Below are 21233 nucleotides of genomic sequence, written 5' to 3'. Positions count from 1 at the left end.
AAGATAAAAACCAACAAACACCACTTTGTCCTAGAACTGTTAGGTGGGGCCTGAAGAAGTCCGAGTTGGACAAGCAGTAAAGTTAGCAACACTGACTTGGGAAAAACTTTTGCTACGCCTGTGGGTGGTTTCAAACCCCTGAGCCTTTTAGGTTCACCATTAATGTCCATGTTGCTAGCATATTCATAACGCTGCTGTGACACTCCTGCGTAACTAACCCAGCTCTAAGCTACTGGCCACCTATGACTTGCAATACCAAGGTATACTAGGAATGCAAGGTTTGGAATGCTAAGCTGGAAGTAGGGGCAACATTAAGGATTCGGCCACTAGATGGAGAAATTAACCCAATCTAGCACCACTGCAGTTCTGTTTTGCTTTTGAGAAAAAGCAGCGGGAAAGACATTTACAAATGCCATTTTGTTCAAAGTACTAGGGTAACTGCACTTTACACTGATAAATGATAACTTTTTATCAATGTGGTTTATGTACAGTACTTTAACTAGAATAGACATCAGTACTGATGTCTTGATGACATCGGTTAAGTTCTAGGTTCTGTTTTTATCCACATCATCTATGATTTAGTGTTGAGCAAATCTCTTTAAAAGTATGTACCATCTTTTAAATTGTTGTGGCAATTAGCACTAAGTCTACGCAAATTTCACTTCCAGTTTTGCAACTAACTAGATACAACATTAAAGTCTGTATTAGCCGGGCGCGGTGGCTCAAGCCTGTAATCCCAGCACTTTGGGAGGCCGAGGCGGGTGGATCACGAGGTCAAGAGATCGAGACCATCCTGGTCAACATGGTGAAACCCCGTCTCTATTAAAAATACAAAAAATTAGCTGGGCATGGTGGTGCGTGCCTGTAATCCCAGCTACTCAGGAGGCTGAGGCAGGAGAATTGCCTGAACCCAGGAGGCGGAGGTTGCGGTGAGCCGAGATCGCGCCATTGCACTCCAGCCTGGGTAACATGAGTGAAACTCCATCTCAAAAAAAAAAAAAAAAAGTCTGTATTAGAGTAAAATGCTTTTTGGGGATAAGGTCTTTACCACCAGCTGTAATAAACAGTAAATACCCACAAAAGGAGCGGCTTGACTAATAACCGGACCAATCACATTTTGCATATTGCCTTTATTTTGCAGAAAACGCTTTCTGCTGATTGTCTTTGGCTATTTTGTCAAAAGAAAAATATGAAAGAGTTACAGTTTAACACAAGAAGTTGTCTACATATGCTCAAAATACACACATTCTGGCGGGCAGAGCATCCAAATTTCCAATTCAGCTAAAACCTGCTGCCGTCAACTATGATTTTATTCTGTCCTTAACAGCTCAACTCTAACTACTTGAAAGCAACAAGGAAGAAGATTAAAAGTGTGCTTTTTATCTCACTAAAGTAGAGCCGGTGGAGTTTGCAAATTCTGGTGCGCCAGACTTGCCAATACATCGTATGCGAACAAATCAAAAGAGTTTCTGGACCCTGGCAAAGGTTTCTGACTGTGAATCAGCTTGGGCCATCGGTGGATTCTCCTGTAAGCCACTGGGGACAGCACCGCTGCTGTCGGTGTGAGCGATGGGTGCTGCGGCTCTGGGAGCAGCCCGGCTGTGCTCCTCCTCCGCTTTGGAAAGAAAGTTAGTGAGGCTGCTTTTCTTCCTTAATCCGTGGGACTGCCACTGTGCACCTAGGAGGTCAATCCAGTCACCCCTGGCTGCCACGACAAAGTCCCTGCGTCCTGCAGGACCTGGGCCTGGCTGCCTCACATGGAGGGCGGTGACACAGGTGTCCACGAGGCTATGAGGCGGCCTTGGGCTGCGTCGTACTGGCTGTCCGGGATGTCGGTGGCCGCCGCCGCCCCTTCGTACAGTGGGGATCCCGAGGAAGAGGGCGCCGGGACCGAATGGGTGAGGGGTGTGTAGTGCGCGGGGGAGCCCCGGAAGAACTGGGTCCCCAGCCCGTTGGACACGGCTGCTGCTTGGGAGCCCGGGGTGACGGCGCCATTGCTCACGGACCACAGGCTGGGGTACTGACTGCAAGAGAAAGACCCCAGTGAGCAGGGCCTGGGCAGAGGAGGGGAACCACACCAGGAATCCCGTTCTGAGCAAATGCGTGGTGTGACAGTTTTTTTCTTTCAAACACGTCATTTTCTCCAAATTACTAAATGACTCACAAGCACATTCGGTGATGTATAGAAGTTATTGTCATACCTCTTAATAACAAACAAAATCATCGGGAAGCTGACCAAAAAGATTATCCACATATTCAGAGCTCACGGAACTGCGCTGTTAAGTTTCACTGAGAAAGACTCCCACAGGCCCAGCACAGTGGCTCACGCCTGTAATCCCAGCACTTGGGAGGCCCAGGCAGGTGGATCACCTGAGGTCGGAGGTTTGAGACCAGCCCGACCAACATGGTGAAACCCTCTCTACTAAATACGAAAAATCAGCTGCCTCTCACCCTGTCTCTACTAAATATTAGCTGGATGTGGTAGCACATGCCTCTAATCCCAGCTACTTGGGAGGCTGAGGCAGGAGAATCACTTGAACCCAGGGCGTAGAGAGCCAAGATTGCACCACGGCACTCCAATCTGGGCAACAAGAGTGAAACTCTGTCTCAAAAAAAAAAAGACTCAGACCAGTAGTTTTGCACTCTCATTCAGAATAAAACTTTGCAGATATTCTCAATAAAAAGTTATCGCCAATGGGCTTAAGTACCCATGTTTTGATCCAGAACACCCCACCCCCACCACTGCAGTAATTCTCACGATAAAGACCAGCCCCTCCTGAAACACTAAGCAGTAGCAGATATTCCTTAGAGTAACTCCAGCACAGACACAACTCCCCGCACTTCACCTGCTCCATACACAGGTGAGTTAGCATGGTCCAGGGCAGCAAGAACAGCACCTGAACAGCACCTGGCAGTCACACGAGGAAGCAAGTCCATGTCTGCCCTGAATTAGACGTGTCACATTTTACTTCGCCCAAGACTACTTTAGAGACTGTGTTTCTCAGGAAATGAGTATTGAACCCTCCACTCTAAGTACATGGAAGTGGATAGTATTAAATTACAGTGAGATTTTATTTTGGGAAATATTCTTATCTTTCTGTAAATGAATAATGAGACCTTATGTTGTATCGCCCTACTGTTAACTAGCCTGAGTTCATCAAGGCAGATTATTGTGCCATTTTACAGATGAAACCTTCAGGCTCTAAGAGGCCCAATAAGAGCTGCATTGAGACCCTTGGGTGGGGCCGCTGGCAGCAGCTTGCAGAGTGCGGGTCATCCGATCAGGTGCAGGCTTCTGGGACAATGCTCTTGGAGCCCCTGAAAGCTTTGTTTGTTTATGCATTGTTGCTCTGTTTCTAACTGCAGGCAACTGAATTCATATTATGAAGGAACTGTTTTCTAGACAAGAATTAAGATCGCAAACATATTTTGGTATTCTAGAAAATGAAATGCATTGCCTTTGAGGTCAAGATCACTTAATTCCAGGCTCTCGCTGCTGTGAGCTAACAGCTGGTCCAATCATTTAACCACTGTGGTCCTCCTTCCTCACTGGAAAATGAGGGTTGACTTCTAGCTTCGATATTTTAGGTTTTTATATTCGTCCTCTGAAGAAATTAATATATTTACCAGACTGGTTAATTTTATAAGCCATTTTCCCTCTGCATAATTTGCAAATTGTTAACAAAATCGTCATCATTCTTTACGAGTTACCTAGCATATGCATTAAAGGCTTCGATCCTATATCCATAGAAAAGCCAACAAATTTATTTCCTTAACTTAATAGCTCCTGTTGGAAAAGGTTCTGAAAATACCTCTTTAAGCTCTGCTGACTGACCTCAACAACCCTGTGGGAGACAGGCAGAGGCTGGGTTATTTTTTTACCACCTTCCTTTTAGATTCAAGGAAATGAAGGCTCAGAGAGGCTAAGAGACTTGTCCGTCACATGAACCTGTAAGTGGCAGAACCAGGATGGGGACCCTGGTTTCATTCAGGGATGGGATAGCGCAGCTCCCATTCCACACCTCGGTTGTAAAGGAGCCCAGACCTCCCAGGGAACAGACTGCAAACAGGAACTCAGCAGTCATGTCACCTGTGATCCCTGGGCATAGTTGACTAATAAAGAATTCTAAATAAAGACCCAACCACCCACAGGGACAGAGGACAGTAAGGACTAAGAGCCCATAGGAATGGAAACAGTGTGAGGTCACAGGCAAAGCTCCCTGAACGCTTTGCACCAGGTCGGGAACATCCATTACCTGGAGCTGGAAGGTGGGCTGGCATTGTGGCTCACGGGGAGCATGCTGGGATGGGCAGGCATTCCGAGGCTGGACCAGTTGTCATGGGATTGCAGCATGGATAAACATGCAGGTGAACTGTCAGAATAGGCTAAGCGGGGAAGGTAAGAAAGTGCAGTTATAGACGCGTCTTCCAAAGACAACAAAGTACAGTGAAATACCCAATAAATGGTATTATGAAGCTACTGCCACTGAAACAAAATGTAATGGGATATTAACCACAGGAAACAATCATCCGTCTACTTAAGTGGTTATCAGGGGCCAAGACACATTGCCAGATGTATACATTTGGAAACATATCCTGGGAAAGCCAAGCTTTTTCCCTTACCAGAGATCAGTGGATGCCCTGTAGACATGAATCCTACTTGACTTGTGATTGTTTATCTTTAAAAACAAATATAACTTTAACCTGCCTTTTTTCCAGTGATTACTTCGTAAGAATGAGCTATAGAAACCATTCCTCCTCAGGCAAAATTAGAAGTAAGATCTTCCTGCCTCAGAGTCTAGCCTCTGGTTGAACAAGTCCCAGTGACTTCCTAACCCAGTAAGGTCCTTTCATTTCAAATCAGCTTTAATTGCTTAATTGTTTTATGGTGTTCTTTAGCGATTTTCCTCCTTTTGGAGCCAGACAAAATTAAGTCTAGACATATACAGTGTTACAGAGAGAATGAGTCCTGGGGTCTTTATGGTCTACCCCAGGGTTGGGAATATTGGAGCAGCATCAGTACTGCCTGGAGGGCTTTTTAAAACATGCAGTGCTGGGCCCCACCTAGAAGTGCCGCCTCTCAGTCTGGGGTGGGGCCTGAGTGTGCCCACTCTCCTGGTGCTGAGGCTCTGGCCTGGGCACTTGGAGAATCACTGATCTAGTCAGGAATTCTTATGCCTGGCTGCTCCATCGTCACTTTAGAGACAGTCACAAAAGACTCAGACCTGGTCTCTACTTCTAAGGATCAACCACGGGTCTATGGAGGGGCCCAGGAATTTGTCATTTTCAAAACCCAAAGCACCAACTCTAAGGCCCATGTGAGAATGCAGGCCTCTGCTCTGGGTCTCTGTGGCTGACCCAGCAGTGGCAGCGTGGAGACATACACTGAAGGTCTTCTCTTGAGCCACTAAAAAACTGGGCTTAGGTGTGAGTTCCAGGGAACCATCTTCTTTTTAGATTCTGGACCCTGCAGAATGCCTTTCCCCAAGTGTCCTTGCAGCCCCCCACCAAGCCCTGGCAGATTGAGGCTTCAGACTCACTTGGAGAATTGTTCCGATGAGCGTAGGGGCTGGGGTAGGGCGAGGACCGGTGGCTCCTCAGGGCCGGGTACCTGTCACAGCCGTGCGTGGAGGGGAGGGAGAGGGCACCTCCAAACTGAGGATGAGGATTTGCAGGTGGACACAGGGTGCTGGTTCCAGGAAGAAGCCACCCCCCTGCTGTGAGAAAAGAGTGCTGAGTGACCGGCATTACTGCTCTGTGCATCATCACGGAGAGCAGAGCAGAGCCAGGGACTTCCCACCTCCCCCTCAGGAGTCCCTGATGGAGTGAACACCCTGAGTGTCTCATACTTAGGACACAGTCCACCTCACAAGGAATCTGAGGTCATTAGTTCCTCCTCTCTTACCACAGGTAACCCAAAGCTTTTAATCCTATGGGTACCTGAGTAAACCCAGGAGCCTGGCCTCAGACAACCCAAGCTGCTTCCTCCTGAGAATCCTCTAGATCACTTTTGAGATTAATACTCCCCAAGGCAAGTCAGCTTTCCTCAGCTAAGCATGAAAACAATGTGACCAGAGGCAGAAAAAGAGGTGGGGTAGTGCTTAGACAAGGGTGCCCTCCCCTTCTCCTCCTCTGGGACTAGGAGCTGCCTTCTGAGCTGGGGGTGAAGGGGGTGGAGTAGTTTACTGCTCTTCAGGTTTAGGCTCCCCCCGTTCTCCCCAGGAGAATCAGAAAGTGGTTCCAGGGCTGCCCTTCCTTCCTCTAAAACTACAATTTCTTCTTCATTCTTTTTTTTTCCTTGGAGACTGAGCCTTGCTCTATTGCCTAGGCTTGAGTGCACTTGTGCAGTGTCAGCTCATTGCAATCTCCACCTTCCAGGTTCAAGCGATTTTTATGCCTCAGCCTCCTGTGTAGCTGGGATTACAGATGCCTACCACCAAACCTGGCTAAGTTTTATATTTTTAGTAGAGATGGCATTTCACCATGTTGGTCGGGCTGGTCTTGAACTCCCTGACCCCAAATGATTCATCCGACTGGGCCTCCCAAAGTGCTGGGATTACAGGCGTGAGCCACTGCGCCGACCTCTTCTATACTGTTTAAGGTTTCCTGATGTAATTCAGCAATCCCAAGTGGAAAAACTACTCTGGCTTTAATTTCCAAACTACTAACAATTCTCCAGGCAGCACTGAAAGGAAGGCTGCGGACGTGCCCTCACTGCCCAGCCGGCCATGGCCAGAGCACTGGCTCACTCTACTCAGGTCACTACCCTCCTGGTTGTTCCATCAGCCTAGGAAATGGTGAAAAATACAAACGCCTGTGAAAGGAGGAGTGTGCCCTGCTTGTTCATCAGCCTCTTGACCAGTCAGCGGCACCATGTCCATTGTTTAACATCTCCAAGTCCCCTTCCCAGGTAGAGAGGACACATTGGGGATCAGATGGAGCCCTTTCTCCCAACAGATGCTGCTATGTAATCCTCTATCCTGCACTCTGACTCCTGAACTCCTAGAAGGAGCTAGACTTAAAGCCAGCTCTCCCAACCTCAGAGCCACTGCTGCCAACAAAACCAGCAGGAACCAGTGAGTCATCCCTAGAACCAAAGGGCTAAGGAAAAATTTTCTTCCTACGCATCACTGGGAAGATGGCTCTTCAATCATTTACGAAAGCCTCACAGAGGATGTAACAAGCTAGATTCTCCTATTGCCTGATACAGGAGAGAGTCTGAACACTCAGCTAGGTCTCAGTGATCCACCCCAAGCATGGTGGCAGCTGCCTCAGGGCAAAACAAAAGCACCCAGGAGAGTACCCACAGCCCCAATTAGAGCAGAGGTTAGATGGGCAACACAGCTTCGACATCACAGGGCCAAGACCTTGCTCGGCAAGGCAATCTTACATCCCAAGCGCACCCAGAAGCCCCCTTGTCTTCTCCATCTCCACCTCCCAGCTTGCAGAAAGTCTAGTCCCGACGTGGAATGACACAACGAAATGCAACAAACCGTACATTGGGAGTACCCAGGCTGCTGGCTGTCTCCGGGTTCCTCCATCATCTCTTTGTGATCACTTCTGTCAAAAGAAGTATATTGAATTGTCAGAAAGAAGGAAATTCAGAAAAGTGCAGCAATATTTCATCTTTCTGCATACTTCTTTGCCCAAGGGTATTTATAGTTAGAATTCTCTCACCTTTCCTTTGCATCAAGGAAAGCTTTTGCAAATGGATTGTACTTAATTTTAAGAGCTGTGATCTGAAAAACAAGAAATTGCATTTACTAGTATATTGCCTATTAGTCAGGGGATTTATTTTGGCACCAAGAAATTGAGAAACGCCAGTACCGCTTTTAAATATTCAAATAAAATCAGTCTTCTTTCCACACACAGTTTTCTATTTGGAACTGAAATAGCTGAGTAATTGTAAACAGTAGTGTGTTTATGAAAAATGTTCAATGCCAATGTTCTGAGTGGCATTCACAACAAATTTAACCTGCCGCTATGTTCCATGTATATAAAAATCAGAAATGGCTGAAAATGCAAGCCAGGGCTGCTTAGGAAGTCATGGTCTGAGAGTCCCAGTGTGTGGTCCACACTAACAATGCATCCACTTCATCCCGAATTTTCAGTACTTTGGGGTTGGGCTTAGGTATAGACTGACAGACACCTTTGCAGCAGCTGGTATCTAGTTGAGTCTTCACACTGCAGAGATTTCAGGGGTTGCCCCCCACCCTTTGGGGAAGATTTCCAAGGAAGGACAAGCGGCTGTCTCACTCAAGTCTTGTTCTCAAGAAATTCTCACACCATTTAACCTGAATGCTTTATGCATCTTTTTATTTTGAGCAGATATTTCTCCACTTTTATGGAGAATTCAAGGGGAGAACGTTTCAGTGGGGACTTCTTTTATACAGCCCTCCCCTGTGCCTCCATTTCAAACCCCAGAAAATTATGTGAAAGGGCAGGAAGCCTTGCTCTCAGTGCAGTTAGGGCCTCTCCCCACTCCGCGAGAATCTCCGGAGCCGGTGGCGCACACCGCACCCGGGAAAGCACCCGCCTCTGTCCCTCTCACCTCCTCGTTCTGATAAGCAGTCACTGCTATGAACTGGGTCTCAGGGAAGCAATGGCTGGTGATCATGCGCTGTGGACCCCCAACTCTCACTATGTGAATTCGAGGCTCATACTTATGCAAGGAGTTCAGCATGATCTGAGGGAGACAGATACAGGATTGGTGGCACTGAAAGTCCTGTGTTAAAACAGCAAAACATCCATTTCTCCAGAATGCAGAAAGTCCTCTGGCTCCCAAGAAAGTGTCTCTACTGTTGAGGCAAATGGGGTTCCGCCAGAGGCTTCTCCGCGGTTTATACGTGCTTCTCCCACAGTCTGTATGGGAAAGGGATGTGAGATGCTACACAGCATTAAAAGCAATGAGTGGTCATCACAAATCATTTCACCTGGTGAAATAAAGTACTAAGGCTTCCCGGAAGGCTACAGACATTTTTTAAAGCCTGGGCTTGTTTGCAACTTGCCTAACCTGGGGTCTTCCATGAACACTCCCCTACTAAAGAATGTTTTTTAGCAAAGCACGACTTTACAAGTTTGTTGAGACTCCAGGCAGTAAGTACCGTAGAGCCTGTTTAACTTTAAATGAGACTTTGTCATCAAGGCTAATACTTTCTTCGCCCCTAGGAGAGTTTAGGGCTAGACACAGAAGTTCCCCCAAAGCTCTAGACCTTCAAAGGGGAGTGCTCCCGCTCGTGGATGTTATCAGCTTAGTATAAACAGCACTAAAGGCGTAATTAGAGAAGGCTGTGGCAGCTTCTCCTGGGCAGACGTCACCTCCAGTCCAAGCAGCGTCCCTTCCCACAGCTCCCGGGCAGAAGGCGCAGCGCGGCCCCTCCCCGCTCGTCCCAGGCCTGGCGGGCTCCGCACACCTACCTGGCCCCCTCCGTTGAGCTTGTTGGTGAGCTTGACTTTGCTGAAGGAGACGGGAGCCTTCATCCAGTGGGCCCCAAAGTTGGGCGAGTCGGGGTGGATGTAGACGCAGCTGGGCGCCTGCGGCTCGGGCTTGCCCCCGGGCACCCACTCCCCGTTCACGTACTTCCAGCGGTGGTTGTCGGCCGCCACAAAGTCCAGCAGGAAGGAGTACATGGCGTTGGGGTCCAGCCCAGACACATTCACCTTCAGCACCGGGAACATCCGCCTGGAAAACACGGGGCGGGCGCAGGAGGACCCCGACTCTGACCGGGTAGGCCGGAGGTCAAAGCTGGGCACAGAGGCCTCTGTTATTTTGGGGCACAGAGAAGCCCCCTGGGGAATGTCCAAGGGTGACTCCCACGTTCCCCCTTCCCCGAGCCCTACCAGGTCCAGGTGGCCGCCGCACCATCTCCCCGGCCTTGGGAGGCAGGGGCGGAGAGGACCTGACGAAGGGATTCAGTGCCGGAGGCCATAGCCCGCGGGGCCAGGCAGGGGCCGGGGCGCGCCTCGCGGGTCCCGGGATGCCTCCAAGGTCGAAACCCTGGGGTGCGCGTTCCTCCTCCCCAAGCTTCCGCGGAGAAAGCCCCAGAAGAGAGGCTTATGGATAATCCACTCGAGGGCGTTGACCAGAGCGGGAACAAACACAAAGCCCTCCTCCAGGAGGAAAAGGGTTCGACCTGCAGGACCCTGCCAGTTCCCCAAGCTGCCCGGGCGCTGGAGAGCGCGGCGCACGCGTGCTCCGAGCGCGCACCCACCTGCCGTTCTTGGTCACGATCATCTCGTTGGTGAGCTCCTTGAAGCGCAGCCACAGCTCGCTCTCCTCCAGGCCCACGCGCAGCTCGCGCTCTGTGGGGTCGCCCTTCTCGCTGCCCGCCTGCAGCTCGCTCTCCACCGCGCTCAGCAGGTGATCCACTCGGTACTGCAGGCTCTTCCCCGCGCTCTCGGTGCCGGGGGAGCTCATCCTCCCGTCCGCCCCCGCTCCCCGCCGTCCCGAAGCCCAGACTCGCTACCTGAGAGCCACCTTCCCCCGTTTCGGCCGCCGCCTTTCCGAGAAAAGGGGCCCCTCAGACAGAGACCTGAGACGACTCCGGGGTCCGGCACAGACCCAGGAGGAAGGCGCGGACCGAGACTTGGGGGGAGGAGACCGGGGAGATGGGTGGGGAGAGGTTATTCCACTTGAACTCCCCAAGGCGCTACTAGAGTAGATCTCTGGGGACCGAAATTCGGTGCCCTCCCCATAAATAGAGCCGTGGCGGCGCTGCTGGGGGACCCGGCGGATTGGGCCGCGCTTGCTTTGAAGTGCTGGGCAGCCGCCCATTGGCCGAGAGCGGCCATATCAGACCGGGCCGGGCGGGTCTGGGAGGCCCGGGGCCAACAATGAGCTCCCGCGCGCCTGTTTCCTGTAAATCCTAGGCCCCAGCCCGCCCAGCCCCGGCTCAGCCCCTACACCCCCGCCCTCCCCCAAATGTTTGCACCTCCATCAAAGCGGAGGAAGGAGGAGCTGGACGTCCTGGCCCGCCCCAACGCGCACCTCCGCGAGGGGCTGCCCGGCCGCGGGCGATGCTCCCCGACTCCCGCGCACGAGGTCTTCCTCGCTGTTCAGCGCGCCGGAATCCCGCAGCCGCGCCAGTCTGGAACGTCCGCGCGGCCTCATCTGTCCCCGCTCGAGGCGCGCCTCCCTCCCCTCCCAGGGACCAGCGCACTCTGCCCGGCTTTGGGACCCGCCGTGCTCGACTCGCCTCAGCCGTGCGCGTCTGGTGCCGCCGACGCCTCAACTCTCCATTCTGGTAGTTTCCAGTGCACCAGTCGCCACAGAGCTCCAGGCGGCGTCGCGGACACCTAGGATCGTGGATCAGCCCGCCCCGGCTTTGGGTGTCCAGCGGCTCTCACCGTCTGGAAAAGGAAGCTCCGCGCGCAGAAAGGGAAATGGACGGAAATAAGCAATAGCAAAACGACCCCTTCTAGGAAGCGTCGGACTTGATGCCGAGGTCTGCGCGTGCACCGAGGGTGCCCAGGCGTGTGCGTGGCTTCTGCTGTGTCATTGCTTTCGCAGAAGGTGGGAGTGGGACCGGGCTGGCGGGGCTCAGGCCGCTTTCCCCGCCCCGCAGCAGCGCCAAGCGGTGTCGGCAGCGGTGGTTTTATTACCTTTCGGTGAGAACTTCCGCGGGGACAGCGAAGGAGAGGTGACAATGAGCAGGAAATAGTTCAGTGGGGTCTCTTTAAACAGTAACAATCCTCCTAAAACGGGCGCCCAGGAAGGGGGAAGGAGGCGGAAGCTCCCCGGTTCAGTGCCTGGCTTTGCGCTTCTGCACACCTCGCCCATTCGCTGGACTAGGCCTGGGGTTGCAGCCTCAGTTTCCCGGTCTCCTTGGCGCGCACTCCACCCCTGCCCCCTCTGGAGAAAGCCGGTGCGTCGGGTGGGGCGGCGGGTTCAGGGCAGCCTTGCGTCCTAGCACCCGGGTGTTCCCGCTGACCTGGTATCTGCGACCCGCGCTGAGTTTCCCTGACCCGTGCCCCTCGCCCGGCAGGGCTTGCTCCGGGGTCCGGAATTGCTTGTGAAGCCACCGGAGGGATCCCCACTCGGGACTCGAGGAATCGACCCGCCTTGCGGTGTGGAGAAGGCCCCCAGCAGCCAGTCCCGGGGGAGGGTGCCTGCCGCCCCGAGGCACAGGGCTCCTCCTCGCGCCTCTCCGGCTGACACCGACGACTCCGGAAGCCGGGGCGTCTGGTCCAGGTCCACATTTCTTATAGTCTTTTGTTTGGGATGCAAGGAAATTCCCAGGGGGCTGACCCAAAGGGGGACGTTTCCTTCTGGAAAGAGGCACCAAAAGGACCTCATTTGCTCCTGACGCCGGACCCCCCTGAAGTGCCTTCACCGGCCCGTCGGGGCCTGGGCTTTCGGGGAGAGCTTGGTGCACGTCACTCTCCTTACTCCGGGTATCAAAATGTCTAAGAGGTTGTCGCTGTGACCCAAGGCCTCCTGAGGATAGGATAAAGGGAAAAGTGGAAGGGAGGTGGCGGAGGAACGGGGGTGGGTCCCAGGCAGGTGAGGGCCTCGGAACCCCAGGCACTAGAGCGAAACATCTCCTGCGGCTTCGGGGCGAAGGAGTCCCCAAGGCCGGATCCCTCCCATGCGCTCCGACTGCCTGGCGGCCGTGTTTCCCACAGGCGGAAAGCGCCAAGGAAGACCGGAGCGTTTAATGGATCGCTCTAAAACTGTTCCGAACAGGAGGGGCACGGCCAAATAAGAATAAAACTCCCGCAGGAAATAATATTCCATTTCTAACATGCGCAATAAAATGTCTGCCCTCCAGAGAGAACGTCCGCAGCATCGAAGAGTAAATTGACCCAGGAACTGAGCCACACACGTTGGGGGAGGCAGAGGTTGGAAATTGCCGACTTTAGCCACAAGTTGTGTAGTGTCACCTGTCTTCACTTTCTAACGATTATTTTTCCTCCCCTTTCTCTGGCTGATTTTCTGATCTTTGTTCCTCGGTTCTCAGGACCGGGCCCACTCCCTCTGCCTTTTCAGCGAAGGCTGCAGTGCATGACAGTTTACAGCCAAAAACTTCCTCCAGCCTGGCTATAAAGAATTCCCAGTTAATAACAATGCGCTTCCTTGGGAGGAAAGAGGGGCTGAAGCACCGCCAGCTGTTTTGCTCCAAGGTCTAGCTCCCCTTGGGAAGCCCAGCCTTCAAGAAAAACAAGACAAAGCCTTATGGCCGGGCCTCAGGATGCAACTGTCCTCCAAAAAAACATGCTTGAAACATTTATAAGAAAAAACAAACGTACACCCCACTCAACTCTCAAGAGAGGCAGTTTTCCCCGGCCCAATCCCTTCCGAAAAAGCAAAGCCTTTTATCTTTAGGAGCAGGCAGCAATGAAGCTGTAACAGGCTTCAGGAAGAGGGGCGAGGACAGCCTTGTGCGACTCTTAACCCCACACTCTAGTCTCTTTTTCTGCAAGAAAAAAATGGATTTATTTTCTGATTATGTGTGTGCCCCTTGTATAAATATTATATATGTGTCTGTCTTCATACATATGTAATAATGACACCCTCAGTTTCCATGGGGGATTGACAAAGATGTCAAAATCCAGGGATGTCCTGGTCCCTTGGCATGATATTTGCATATAACCTACGGACTTTCTCCATGAACTTGAAATCACTTCTAGATTACTTACAATACCTAATACAATATAAATGCTAAGCAAATAGTAGTTATACTGTGTTGTTTTTTATTTGCATGATTTTTATTGTTTTATTATTTGGAGGAGGCGATTTAGAATGTTTTCTATCAATTCAGCCACCACAGATATGGAAGCTGTGGCAGTGGAGGGCTGGCTGTAGATGTCTCTATCTATGTACACAAATGCTAACCTCAAGCACTAAGCAATGTTCATATTTGGGGTGTTTTCCTCATCTTTTTCTCATGTTGCTCTTCTCTTGAGCTCCGTCTCCCACACTGAATAAGCAGGCTTGATGCAAACATTCACAGCTTCTGCATTAGCGATAACAGCCGTGTCTCATGGCCAATAATTCTGCCACCAGTTGGTTTATTTGTCTGTCCCATTAAAAGAAACCCAGTGTCTTTTGTTTTTGCTTTCAAAGGTGGATAACATAATTCTTTAGACTCTTTACCATTGAAAATTTTTTAAAGGCCATTGGGTTGTTTGGGTGGCTGTGGTTTTGTGGGAAAGAACAGAGACTTGGTGTTTTAAAGTCTTCCTTTAGTGACAGTGATCCCACCCTGTGCACAGCCGGCCCCTCCCTGCCACTTGGAGAAGGCTCGGTGCGGTGCCGTGCTGCCTGAACCGCAGGGAGGCTGCAGGGCCCCTGGGGTAGACGCAGAGTTGACGGTCAGCCCAGGCTGCATCTCAAAACCAGATCCCATCCGTGCAATTTTGTCAAAGTCAGTGGGCTTTGTCACACATGACAATGTGTGGTTGTTTTAGTGACAGGAGTTCACACATTAAAAACAAACCAACCTGGCCGGTTGAATGTTTGGGAATGTGAGGATCCCAAACATTTCTCCTTAAAACTCTAGCGCTTCCGCTCTGTGTTTTGGAATTCAAGGTTCCAGAAGAGAAGTCAATGGCTGCTGGATTTTGACCTCTTCCTCGGTAGAGAAGGGTAGCTTGAGGTTTTCTGCCTGGATACTTAATTTTTTCAATCCCTGGTGGTTGATAAGTTTCTTGTCGATACGTTTCGGTGGGAATCTTTTACCGATTTTGCTTGGCCTGCACGGAAAGCCCTTTCCAACTAGAGTCTCTTCAGTTCTGACTGGTATGATGGCAAGCACTGTTTCCACCTCAGGGCTTATCTGTGCTTCCAAATCTGAGGACCCTTGCCTATTCTCCCACCTCTTCCCCTCCCCCACCAAGTTGTTTCAGCTCTTAGATCTTTCTGCATATATTAAATGGCTTGTGAAATGTTTTTTCCACACCACTCTGTCAATTTGCCTCCATGTCACTTTTGGTGTTTACAGCCTCCAATGCAGATTTTATTTCTCTGTTGTAGCCTCAGTTTTCTGGTAATCCCTATTTCCTCCATGTCCCTCGTCATCTCCGTGTCCCTTCCATTGCCTTCTGGAGCAGGCTTTTTGCTCCTTCAAGTCTTGTTTCTGTTTCTTAGAGGCCACGGTTTTCTGCAACTTCTGGTGCCCATGGTTTATTTTCTCCCAAGGCTGCTTCTCTGTGTCTTATGAGTAATCCCTCTCCCCCCTTCTCTTTTGGCCCTTTCTGGGAGTCTCCCCGATATTTTCTTCTCCTTCTTTGTCCTCTGATATGGGGGTGACTGCCCAGCATGCCTCCTGCTGGGCTGCACTCTCAGGGGCCCTGGAAGGACGCCCCTTTTACAGATACCTTGGGAAGACAGAGGTGTGGGGCCTGCCCTACTCACTGTGAAACCAGCCCTCGACTCATGGCAGGGACTCAGCAGGTCTTCACTGGGTGGTTGCATTGGCAACACTGAAATGCAGTAACATGTCTATCTAAGAAGACGCATTAGCACTGTACTCAAATCCACTGGGCATGTGCCACTGAGCATTTTAATCAGGAGAAAAATGGCAATCCTTCACATTGACTAAAATGTAGGATGCCTCTGAAACTCCAAGGGCCCTTCTGTAACAACTCGCTGATTGATTCAAGTAGGTGTTTTTGGAGAAAGCAAAGGAAGGGTTTCCAGTGAAAACTGTGTCTTAAATGAGATCTTAAGAATTACTACATGTGAGCTATTCCAAGGGAAGCTTGGAGAAAGGGGGCAGGAACATGCTTGCAGGCTGACAGTGACTCCAGTAATCAGGACTGGGACCCCATGCAATTATGTCCTTCATATTTATACTCCTATGTATGTCATACTATTGGAAATTTTCTTTCTTCCTCCTCTACAACTAATTTTGAAAATCCTATTTTGGCCCTGAATGAAATATGAAGGCTCCAGCAAATTCTCTGGCAGAAAAGAATGTTGGAAATAAATGCAGATAGACGTACACACACGTACTCCGCTGGACCAGCTCCAACTTCATCATCACCATTTAGCAGGAAAGGTTGACACGATGTCCCTGATCAGAACACACTGTGACGGCTGTTTCGAAGGGATCCACAGGGCGGGCAGGCTCTGAGCTCTGCACTAGGGCTTGACACTTGCCCGAGGAAGCAGGAGTGGGAGAAACCAGTAGGAGCTCCCTAGAAACCGCGGCGGAGAGGAGAGGGGCGGGGCTCGCCCCAGAGTCAGAGGGAGGCAGCTCTCCCTGTTGAACAAGGGACACTCAGGAAGGCGGAGTGCAGGACCCGCAGAGCCCCTGGGCACCTGAGAAAAGGCAGCCTATGGGGCTTATAAAGTGTCCGAATTTGAAGCAAATTTGAGATCAGCAAACTGAGCAAAAGACAGTCTAATTTGAATGATAGTAGAGACTCGAAAGCCACAATTGCCTATTTAATAAGAACAAGTGGGATGTGACCGCAGGCAGGGGGAAGACTGGCAGGAAATGTTAGGTGAGACCAAGTGCTGAGTCTGTGGTGTGGGAACACAAACGAGGAGAGATCAAACAGGGCGGAAATGCATGGGATTGCAATACCTCCAAGGGAACGGGCAGGGAGAACTCCAGGAAAGACTTGCAGTCATTCTAAAAATGGAGCACTTTTAGAGGGTTCCCACAGAAATTCCCATCAATACTGCAGGTGAAGACAACGAATAAAAAAGCGAATAAAGCAGTGATCGAATTATAAGAATACTTTGAAAGGGCTGATGAAGGGCAGTGGAAAAATCGGAAGACAAGGGCAGAAAAGAGCTGAAATCTGCAGAAGGACTTGTCAGTGGTGGGAGGGAGGGGAGGAGGCTGCAGCCGGGAGGTAATGGGAGGACCAGGGTGAGAGACCCAGAGGGACGCCTGGGTTGAGGCTGCCCAAGGGGGCGGGAGTTAAGAGCTGCCCTCCCTACAGATCAAGTACCAGACTGAGAGTAAAAATGGGACAAAGGAGAAGGACTTCGCACACCTGTGAGAACAGATTTAGAATCAGTGGTTCCCACCACGGCGACTTCATCTCGTGAGAGAAAGGCCCATTTGGAATTGAGAATTAGCACATTCTACGACCGACATTCACAGCTCCAAGGTGACAACCTGTCCCAGTCTCAGAACCCTAGAAGGAGCTGACGTCACTGACGCCTATTATGTGCAAGGAATTGTGCATACATTATTTAGGTATGGAGGGGAGGTAGTATCCCCTCTTGTACAGACAAGGCAACTCAGAGAAAGGAAAAAAATGAGTGAGTGGCATTTCGATTTCTGATTTGTCTTATTAAACACAGGTTATTTCCACTAGACTAGGTTAAATATGTAAGAAGTAGAAACAAAGCGTGTGAAAAGTAGAAACAAGTTTTTTCTCTTCCACCCACCATATTCATACAAGTGCTTATTAAAGAAATCTGGTGTGCTTGCACTCGAGTGTGTGTATGTGTATGTGTGAGTGTGTGTGGGTGTGTGTGCTTCCACTTGAGTGTGTGGGTGTGAGTGTATGTGGGTGTGAGTGTGCTTGCGCTCGAGTGTGGGTGTGAGTGTGTGGGTGTGAGAGTGCTTGCACTCGAATGTGTGTGGGTGTGTGGTTGCACTCGAGTGTGTATGTGTGACTATGTGTGTGTGGGTGAGTGTGCTTGCACTAGAGTGTGTGGGTGTGAGTGTGCTTGCACTCGAATGTGTGTGGGTGAGTGTGGTTGCACTCGAGTATGTGACTATGTGTGGGTGTGAGTGTGCTTGCACTAGAGTGTGTATGTGTGACTGTGTGGGTGTGAGTGTGCTTGCACTCGAATGTGTGTGGGTGTGAGTGTGGTTGCACTCGAGTGTGTGTATGTGAGTGTGTGGGCGTGAGTGTGCTTGTGCTCGAGTGTGTGTATGTGTGAGTGTGTGTGGGTGTAAGTGTGCTTGCATTCGAGTGTGTATGTGTGTGTGTTGTGGAGGGTGTGAGTGTGCTAGCACTCGAGTATGTGTGGGAGCTGTGAGTGTGCTTACACTAGTGTGTGTGAATATGTAAGTGTGCATGTGTGGGATGTGTGTGCTTCCACTCGAGTGTGTGTGGGTGTGGGTGTGCTTGCACTCAAGTGTGAGTGTGCGTGTGTGGGGGTTAGTGTGCTTGTTGCACTCGAGTATGTGTGAGTGTGGGTGTGTGTGCTTGCACTTGTGTGGATGTGTGAGTGTGAGTGCGTGTAAGTGTGGGGGTGTGTGTGCTTGCATTCAAGTGTGTGTATGGGTATGTGTGTGTGCGAGTGTTTGCACTCGAGTGTATGTGAGTGACTGTGTGTGCTTTCACTTGAGTGTGTGTGAGTGTGTGGGTGTGAATGTGCTTGCACTCCAGTGCGTGTGTGTTTGGAAAAGGGAAGTGGTGGGGAAACTGGTTGACTTTAAATACTTTTGAAATCTAAAAAAAAAATCTGAAAGACAGTAATAGGAGCTGGGGGAAGAAAATCCCACCACATAAATAACTTCCAATCCAGGCTGAGACGGTGAACTAGAACTCAAGTACGGAAACGAGAGAGAAACAGAAGCCAAACCATGCTTCAGCCTAAACACATGATCCTGAGTTTCCGGAGAACTCTGTGAAGTCAGTACTGTTATCCCCCTCCTTAAAAAAAGATCATGATGAAAGGAAATGCACATCAGTGAGGTGAAGAAGTTTGCCCAAGGTTACAGTTAGTGTGGAACTAGAATTCCAGGTTATGCTAGTGGACTATGGTAATTCCAAAATAAGAGTAAGAAGACAAGGATTAACTCATTGTATGATTATCAGCTCAGTGGATAACATTCAAACACGCTGACTTCGGGAGCCGGCTTTAAAAAGAAATCTGTATCACGGTCATCGCTACAGAGCTTCATTGAGTGTTAGAGGGATTAAGGCGAGAGGCAGTGAACGGAAAGCAGGGGTGTGAAGGAGCTTCGTGCAGTGCTGCCTGGAGAGGTTTGAACGCACAGCACCATATTTTCGTGTATTTCTCATGTTTGTGGGAAAGCAAAACTGTGCTAAGATGATGAAACCTAACTGAAACCTTGAAACCTAAAAATGTGAGAATGTTGTTATTACAACAGGAAATACATACAGTGAAACCTAATGTGGCTAGTTGGCTACAGTGTAGGGCTAAGATCCGGTAAATTGTGGCCTTAAAATGGGAAAATCATGTGGTATCTTTAGCCTGAGTTTCTTTCACAGTTTGTGACCTAGGAAAGTTGGTTGGCTTCATACAAAGGTTTGTGAAAGTTAAAAAAATCAATTCTGGGTGTTGTTTTCAGCTATAGCCTGAAGTGAGGAATGGTCCCCCTAAAATACATTGGTTCACTGCCTGCCTAGCATAGAACCACAGACATAGTTTTCTGAGTCCTTTAGAAGGCACTTCAATTAACAGACCTGCAGAGGATGGAGGTTACTAGTATCTTCTTCACTCTCAACGTGTGCTTCTGGGAACACCTTCCGGAGAAAGGCAAAACAGGCGCACTGAATGATGAGCACTCAGCCATTTCCGTCATCCTTAGCCTCAAAAGCTATGTCCAATCTAGAAAACCTTTTTTTTTTTTGAGATCATATCTCATTCTGCTACTGAGGCTGGAGTGCAGTAGCTCACTGCAGCCTCAGCCTCCAGGACTCAAGAGATCCTCCTGCCTCAGCCTCCCAAATTGCTGGGACCACAGGGACATGCCAACATATCCGGCTAATTTTTTATTTTTTGTAGAGACAGGGTCTTGCTATGTTGCCCAGGCTCATCTTGAACTACTGGGCTCAAGTGATCCTCCTGCCTCGGCCTCACAAAGTGCTGGGATTACAGGCATGAACCACCATACCCAGGAAAGAAAATTATTTTCTTTCTTTCCTTCTTTCTTTCTTTCTTTCTTTCTTTCTTTCTTTCTTTCTTTCTTTCTCTCTCTCTTTCTTTCTTCCTTTCTTTCCTTTCTTTTCTTTCCTTTCTTTCCTTTTTCTTTCTTTTCTTTTCTTTCTTTCTGTCTTTTCTTCTTTCTCTTTCCTTTCTCTTTCTTTCTTTCTTTTTCTTTTCTTTCTTTCTTCCTTTTTCGAGACAGAGTTTTGCTCTTGTTGCCCGGGCTGGAGTGCAATGGCACAATCTTGGCTCACCACAACCTCCGCCTCCCAGGTTCAAGCGATTCTCCCGTCTCCACCTCCCAAGTAGATGGGATTCCAAGCATGCACCACCATACCCAGCTAATTGTTTTGTATTTTTAGTAGAGACAGGGTCTCTCCACGTTGGCCAGGCTGGTCTTGAACTCCCAACCTCAGGTGATCCGCCCTCCTTGGCCTCCCAACGTGCTGGGATTGCGGGCGTGAGCCATCACGCCTGGCCAAGAAAATGATTTATATGTATTTTGGCTTCCCTCTCCATTTGTTCTTTCACTATAAATAGGTTTGACAAATTTTTTGTGTTCTTTTGGAAACAGTAATGTATGTATATATCTCTCTGAGAGTTCAAGGTATTGATAAAGGATTATATTCTACTTAGGCTATTTCTTTTCTTAAGTGTTTTCTCATCTTCTGGTCAGATGGGGAGGAGGAAAAGTGGCAACCTTTTCTTTTTTAAAAAATACACGCCTGTGATACCAACAACCCAGCAGGTTTCACAGTAGGCATTTAGTCATTGCCAATGGAATGGAAGAATAAATGATGGAATTTTTAGTGACTCCTAGCTCTGTCCCCACAGCTAATTAACTTTTTAATTTTTCCAAGTGCCCTTACAATTCAGTCCACAGGAATGTGTAATATTGACGATTACCATTCGATTTGTGATGTGATTTGACATTTCACTTTCTTCATTAGGCGTGTACATCATTGCTCCATCAGCTTCATCATCATCCTTCTTTACAATGATGGCTTTTCCTAAAGTCTCCTAAGCCCGGTTTCTCCTCCCAAGTCCCCATAAAGTAGAGGATGTTTGAGACTGCATTTCCACTCCTTAATCCTAGCGGGGTGCTCCCAGGTAGCTACATAGAGATAAAGTAACCTCTCAACAAATGCCACAAGAGAACAAAGGAGGGCAGAACTTCAGCCTCCCTCCGGTGGAAGCCTGAAGGTGCCAGGACTGAAGCCTGTGGGCGCAGTTTCCTCCCAGAGTTTCTGGCGTGGTCCAAGGCACCCCACTGGGAAGCACAGTCCTTTAGGTCCAGCTCCCGGTCACTGGAGCAGATTAGCCCAGGTGGGAGCCATGGAGTCAGGAAGGCCAAACCCTCAACCTTTCCTCCTTGGTCCCCTGGTTTCTACAGTTCAGTTCATCTTCTGCAGCTGTTCTGTGA

At 49.7% G+C, this 21233-nt stretch overlaps 1 protein-coding gene across 3 annotated transcripts; it reads right to left on the bottom strand.

The window, feature by feature from the left end:
- Positions 1-1058: 1058 nt before the first annotated feature.
- Positions 1059-10693, bottom strand: TBXT (T-box transcription factor T). Of its 3 annotated transcripts, none has more exons than XM_032253248.1 (8): positions 10212-10567; positions 9418-9682; positions 8552-8686; positions 7678-7739; positions 7499-7560; positions 5541-5714; positions 4257-4386; positions 1059-2024 (listed from the first exon to the last, which is right to left on the bottom strand). In XM_032253248.1, the coding sequence occupies exons 1-8, from the start codon at positions 10415-10417 to the stop codon at positions 1754-1756; spliced, it is 1305 nt and encodes a 434-aa protein (XP_032109139.1). In that variant the 5' UTR covers positions 10418-10567; the 3' UTR covers positions 1059-1753. The 3 variants fall into 3 exon arrangements, with proteins under 3 accessions (XP_032109139.1, XP_032109138.1, XP_032109140.1); XM_032253247.1 differs by having other exon boundaries at positions 1104-2024; positions 5541-5717; positions 10212-10693; XM_032253249.1 differs by lacking the exon at positions 5541-5714 and having other exon boundaries at positions 1589-2024; positions 10212-10417.
- Positions 10694-21233: the final 10540 nt, after the last annotated feature.

Source organism: Sapajus apella, unplaced genomic scaffold (genome assembly GCF_009761245.1).
Source record: "Sapajus apella isolate SASKATOON/1434 unplaced genomic scaffold, GSC_monkey_1.0 scaffold82, whole genome shotgun sequence".
NCBI lineage: Eukaryota > Metazoa > Chordata > Mammalia > Primates > Cebidae > Sapajus > Sapajus apella.
The sequence above is the reverse complement of the archived record's forward strand: the minus strand, read 5'-3'. Positions and strand labels throughout refer to the sequence as shown.

Excerpts from the sequence above, each read along its gene's own strand:
- TBXT (XM_032253247.1), bottom strand. The coding sequence starts at position 10,417 with ATGAGCTCCCCCGGCACCGAGAGCGCGGGGAAGAGCCTGCAGTACCGA. Across the intron at positions 7,740-8,551 it reads CTGCTTATCAGAACGAGGAG|ATCACAGCTCTTAAAATTAA; the intron begins GTGAGAGGGACA and ends CTTGTTTTTCAG. Across the intron at positions 2,025-4,256 it reads AGCCCACCTTCCAGCTCCAG|TCAGTACCCCAGCCTGTGGT; the intron begins GTAATGGATGTT and ends TTTCTCTTGCAG.